Here is a 6,576-nt window from a genome sequence, read left to right on the forward strand (position 1 = left end):
ATCAACTAATCAAAGCAATAGCAATAAGGCAGCACTTGTAAAAACCTAAAACAAGAGCTTCCTCAAACTCTCTGTAACCACACCAGTTCTACAGCATTAAGACTTTGCTATCTCTTTTAACACAAGACCATTGTCTATAACAGCCATTTGCTGTTTCACTTCCACCTCAGTCAAAAACCACTTCTGCCCCCCAACCCTACCCTTCCATCTCAGAATTTGTTCCTCTCTCCATTACTATTTAAAATAATCAAACATACCTTTGAGCTCTATTGGAAGACACCTGAAGTGACAGATTCCATGCAAATTGAAAACTATATTGTTAGACCACAGCTATTAATCCCTTCATTTAAGGCAAGATATTAAAATTAATTAAAAAATAATTAGTAGCAGAAGGGCAAAATTTTTGCCTAGACACATGTTCCATAGATGCCATAGTTTGATGAACACTTATTTTTGCAACAGTCTTAAGTTTCAGTAGCCTTCCTCTGTCCCCACTAAGCCTTCCCACCTCCACACCAGTCCTCTCAGTTACACCACTGCAATCACTGTGAGTGTCTCCGTGACAACAGGAGTCAGGGAATTCATTTGGCTTAAACATCATCTTTTGGTTTAATTATATTATTTTAACCCAGATCAGTTCCCTGTTCAGTTAGCCACACATGCAGCTGTGCACACACAAGGAAGGGCACAATGCAAAAGTGGGAACAAACAGCTGGAACTGCTAAGAAAACATGATTGTCACAGTACAGAATAAGGCTCAGCTGGATGCACTCCTAATTGCAAATATTTAAAAGCAGAGCAAAAGATGTTATTAGGATGGATATCAAAACATAAATATTGCTAATTATTGGCACAACAATGGGACCAGAAGTCACATCACTGCCACAACAGGTAAGCAAAATCACAAACTCTCCACAAAGTATAGCCTGCTATGTGTAAAAGGCCCAGCGTTTCACAAACTGCAGTGCAGTGTGCACACACAGTTTCCCTGCAGGAGCATATTCCCAGAAACCTTCTGCTTGCATAACCTTTCACTCTTGTGAAATGTAGAAACCTGTACATGAAGAATTGGGCTTACATTTCCTGTAATTCAGAAACATTAAAATCAATTCAGCCAAGTTACAAGGGGAGAAAGGGTTACCTAGGAATGCTCCTCCCCATCTGTATATATCCCAGCCAACCATCTTAAGACTTCAATTTCCAGTTTTTGTGAAAAGTAAACAAACAATGAGCATCCTGTCCAATCACTGCCCAAAGTACTAGCTTCAGAACATGATCCACCTTCTTCATTTTTTCTTAATACTATTTTATTGGAAGTCTAGCTTTGTTTTTAGACAGAATCTTACTTAACTGGTTAAATAGACATAATTTAAAAATGCAGGAATACAAAAACCTCAGCTTGTTTATTTTTGGCTGATTCAAAGTTGTACCAAAAGTGCTTAGACTGTTCTCCACAGTCTACATTCCTTTTATATTCTGTTAGAAGAGACATGTCTTAGTAGCAGTGGCAGCAGTAAGTTGAATTTTAAGTCATACTCTTCACTATTAGCATTTTACCCCCACATGTTGCCTCACAAAGAGCCACACAGGAACCTCCTCCTCTCCCCCCCGCGTCAATTAGCCTACTTGGGAAGCAACTACAAGTGTGTACTGAAACTAATATTTATTTTTACCTAAGCAATACCTCAGCCCCACAGTTTCCTTTAAAAAAAGTAGGGGGATCTCACCGAAAAAAAGCCCTAAATTAGTCAAATTCTTTTGTGCATGGATGAACAACAGGAAAGCAAAGCCTTGGGGCCTCTGGGGAGGAACCCTGTCCCTGCAGACCTACTCTGATGTGCTCGGGAGATAAGGCTCCATAGTGACACTTAAGGAAAGGCCTGCTCACATTTGAATTTCTGCATTCCTCAAGAACAATTCATGGCAATCACTAACTTTGCAGAGGAGCTACATGAAAGCTTTGGCCAATGAATGAGGGTCATCTGCTCTTTATCACAAGGGTAAACCTCATCCTGGCCAGTTTCTAACCTTTTAACCCTGTGAATTCTTAATTTGCACATGAATAATGGAATTCTTGCCAAGAGTGCAACCTTCAGCTTCCAGTTCCTAACTTTAGAAACCATGACCTGATCTTCTTGTGTGTTCAAATCTTAAACTCTTGGACAGATTAAAGTTTTTGATTTCCAAATGCAACACTAAACATTACAATTCTGAAGCAAAAGATAAGCTTAGTGGCAAAAGCTCTGACCAGGCAAAGTAAAAGAACATCCTCACACCCTGCTGCTACCAGAGACTGAACAGAGCATTTGCTTTTTTCCTCCAAAGAAAGAATGCCCATTTAATGCCTATTCTCCACCTGTTTAATATGTATAGTTCCTTCTGTACCCTGACCACAAGGCAATTTGCCTTCACAGCAACCAACAACTACTTCTAAACAAAACTATAAGCCTACAAAATCCCCTACAAGACTTTAATTTATTTCACTTAAAACGTCTGCAAAGTTCAATCAACTCATGATGGCAGGCAGAAACACTGTAGAAACGAGATATAAAACTAATTTTGCACGTGTTTTATGGGCTTGAAAATATAACGATACAAATTACTGCCTTATTTCACAGCTTTACAGTTAAGTTGACATTCTCAAACCAGTCAGATTGGAATATGACTAAAAAGAAGAGACTGCTACATAGGATAACTTCATGTTTGGCCACTAGTTAACCACTTAATCACTGAGTCAACACCACCTACTGTGATCATTATGGATCCACTATCTCTTCCAGTTTTCTCCAACAGCCATAGGAAACCTTTCAAGTATTCAAAAAAGAAAAAGAAACCTTTTGTCACAGTCTTACAGGGGAGGGGAGGGAAAAAAAACACACACAAACCAAAAACAAAGAAAAAAAAAGGGAGGGGGGCCTGCAAAATCAGAGTCTTACTCCACAGCATGCAATCTATAGGTTCACAACTCTTCCTTGGTGGAAATCTTTCATTAAAAAAAACAAACACCCAAAAAACCCACCAGAACAAAAAGTTAAACCATCTTTCTGGTGAAATAATGTGCATGCAAGAAACAAACATTTATAAAAGTTTAATACTGTCTGAATAAAACCAGATACTACAAGTGTATTACTATCTTCTACCACTATAGTGCTCTGTACTATTCCAGAAGTTCTCTGATATTGAACACAGAAGTCATCCTGCAATGTCTCAGATTTAAAATGGCCCTGAATTTTCCACAGTCCTACACACAGGATCCATCAGCCACTGCTTTGCTTTATATTTATTAACAACAACAAAATTCCTATCCTCTTAAGAAAGGTTTTCTTCAGTTTGTTTACTAATGGTGCTGACACTCTGACACCTAATGATGTGAATTTAAATGTCAACAATATGAATAGTTCATTTTTCATCATTTTATCAAAATATCCAAGACCTGCTTGGTCTATTAATCCTGTATGTAAGTCAGATGCCATGATACAAAGTAATAAGTAGCCACGTTTTTGAAATCAAGAGTTCACAGATCAACCTCTTACAGCATGTGAAAAACTTATCACTTACTTGGAGCCACCTGCTTCCAGACTGGTTTTCAACTGCCCAACACTCTAGCTCACTGAACAAGGTATTTCACACCTTCCTGGGGTATCTTATGGAGAGTTTTTATAATCAGTTCAGAAGCACACAGAAAAAAAACTAACAAATGTTAACATTCAGACATCTTTCAATGTAAGCTAATGTACCAATTGTATTAATTAGTTTCAGACTGAATTTGGTAAAATGTTTACATGACATTTAATTTACAACTAATGTCAAGTTTCTATAGAGGTATGAGCACCACAGTTTTGTGCAACTTGCTACAAAGAACAGGGTTGAAGAGGTCAAAGGAAGCTTTTTCCTATTAGATTAAGTTAATCAGTTAAGTCCTATTATAGAGGGAACATGAGAAGACTACATAAACTGTGTACTCTCTGTGTTATACTTTCTTTGAAATGACTCCATGTACTTTTGGAAAGCAAAAAAGGTAGTGCTGTAGAAGCAGCCTACTAGCAAAGCTCTGCACTGGCATGGAAGAAGGCATGGCATTCAGTTCCTAATGCGCATCTCTTGCTTGATACGTTTAAAGATGCTAGGAAAACGGAGGGCAACACACACTCGGGGTCAGGCTGTTAAAGCCATAAAGGCACTTACACACAACTATTTCCTTCACCATTCATCCAGTAGTAGGGAGTCACGCTAGAAACGTGTCTCCCACTTCCTAGGGGAACCACTTAACAGGCCTTTACGGTTGGTTCCAGAGGACCCTGAAGCAATTCCAAAAGGGACAGCACCTGCATCAGCTTGGCTGAACACACATGTCAGAAAAGGAAGGGCTTGGTAATTTAACCCTCGCAGTTGCCCAGAAAACCCTTCCCCTCTTTCCCCTCCCAAAGACAGCCATCTCTATTATTGTTCTGCCCTGTCCCAAGATGGCACAATACAACATCAAGCTATTGAACAAGGAATAATAATTTTTTTTTATCAGATTTGTAGATAAGCCTTGTAAGGCTGCCTGAACAGCACTTGAGAAACAAGACCCAGAACTTTTGTAGCAGGTTGCCAGCATGGCTCTGCATCACCACCTGCTCTGGAAACCAGTGAACCACATGAGCCACCCACGCAAGGCACCGCTGCCCAAGAGGTCTCATAGGTGGCTGTGCCGCTCCTGCCACATCAGGGACTCGAAAAGGGGCCACCAGAAGTTTTGCTCATAATCTTTACACATCTAAAAGGAGATAAAGGTTCTGCAGAATTGACTTGCTCTTTACTTTGGTAATTTGTCTTTCCAGGTACACAATCAAAGCCATAGGTTGTTGTGTGCTCTTCAGGGAACTGCTGTCACAAACTCAGGAGCAGGTTAATAAGCAAGAGCTGGAACTTACTTGCGAGTGTGAGGTGGCTTTTTTGACTGAGAATAGCTCCGTATTTGTTCAGAGCTAAGCACTGGTAAAATCCTTCATCAGACAGCTCTCCTTTCTTCCCTTCCACCTCACTGATATATAACGAGCCATTGGATAAAGTGTAGATCCGTTCATTTTCAGATACTTTGCCTCCGTTTTTCAGCCATGTAATAGTTATAGGAGCTTCACCACGGGCCTGGCAGTCTAAAACCACCGGATCCTTCCTTGAGACAGTAACATCCTGAGGCTCTTTCACAAAAAAAAGTTCACTAAAGCACCACAGTCCTAAGAGAGAGGAAAAAAGATTTTGCCTGTAAGTATAGATGTGCAAGTTACCAAGCGCACTTGCGAGCTGCGAGTCATCGTGCTGAACCCACCACACGAGTAAAACTATCGTTATTACAGGCTCTGAGGTCTCCGAGCCCTCCAAACTCAGAAAACTCTGGGAAAACTGTGGTACTGACCTCAGGTGAAGTAAAGCCATCAGGCTGTAAAACACCCAGGCGTTTGCCTCCTAGTTTTCAAGCGCGTTGTGTCAAGGAGCTAGAGAACCAGAGCCTTAAACACCCGCGCAGTCCTAACCACGGTGCAGCACGGGAGGCGCTGGGTGTCGAGGTGAGCACCGATGACCCCCGCGGGGCCGGCTGGGCGGCGGGCACGGGGAGCCGCCCCGCTGCCGCCGCCACCCCGCAGCGGCGGGGGCTGCCACACAGGTGCGACCGTTACTGCTGCCGGGGCAGCGTCGCTCAGGGAGCCGGGGCGGCCGAGCCGCTCGCTAATTTTACAAGCCTGCCAAAGGAGCCGGAGCAGGGCGAGTCGTAAAAGGGTAATTTTACAAGAAATCGTTAGCGAAAGCCCCTCGCCGGCCAGCGGAGGGGCGGCAAACCGCCCGGCGCCCCTCACGGCCCCGGCGCCCCTCACGGCCCGCCCCGCGGGAGCCTCCTGTCCCCACTATCCGGCCCCTCACAGCCGCCCCCCCCACCTCGCGAGGGCGCGAGCGCGTGGCTAATTAACGGTCGCTCATCGCCTAACGTGGTGGTGGGGAGTTACCCGCCGCGCGCGCGCAGGAGCGAGGCCCCGCGGCCCGCTCGCGCCCCCTGCCGGCGGGGCGTCCCGGAGCTCCTCCGCGCCGCCCGCCCCGTCGCGGCGCGAACAAAGCGCGGGGCCGGGGCCGGTTCCCGCTCCCGTTCCCACTCCGGCCGGTGCCGCCGATGCCAGATAAATAAAACCACGTGCAGCGGAGCGGGGCCGGGTCGCGGGCGGACAATGGGCCTTTGGGGCACGGGGCGAGCGGACTCACCTGGCAGCGGGAGCAGCAGCGCCCGCAGCAGCGCCCGGCGGCGGAGCGGCGCCATTTAGCGGGAGGCGGCTGGCATGCCTCGCCGGCCGCCGCGAGAGAGACCGGTCAGCGGGCGAGGGGAGGAGACAGGGGACGGACGGAGCGGCCCCGGCGCGCCCGTCCCGGCCCTACTCTCCGCATCTCGTCTCCATTGGCCTTTGGGGAGGAGAGGGGCGAGGGGCAGGGCCGGGCGGGGGGCGGAGGGAGGGACGCCGCTGGACGGGGCGGGCCGCGGCGGACAATACTCCGGGGGCGGAGGGGGGAGCGGCGGCAGGAGCCGCCAGCCCCGCGCACGAGGGGCGA

General features: G+C 46.1%; 1 protein-coding gene across 1 annotated transcript in view; it reads right to left on the reverse strand.

Annotated features, from left to right (window-relative positions):
* The window catches only part of PRTG (protogenin), an 86,869-nt gene extending 80,502 nt beyond the window's left edge, over positions 1-6,367 (reverse strand). The window contains 2 exon segments of the mRNA XM_072870135.1: positions 4,917-5,219; positions 6,235-6,367. Of these exon segments, the coding sequence (XP_072726236.1) occupies positions 4,917-5,219; positions 6,235-6,289 (358 nt within the window). The 5' untranslated portion in view covers positions 6,290-6,367.
* Positions 6,368-6,576: the final 209 nt, after the last annotated feature.

This window comes from Ciconia boyciana, chromosome 8 (genome assembly GCF_034638445.1).
Source record: "Ciconia boyciana chromosome 8, ASM3463844v1, whole genome shotgun sequence".
Taxonomy (NCBI): Eukaryota; Metazoa; Chordata; class Aves; order Ciconiiformes; family Ciconiidae; genus Ciconia; species Ciconia boyciana.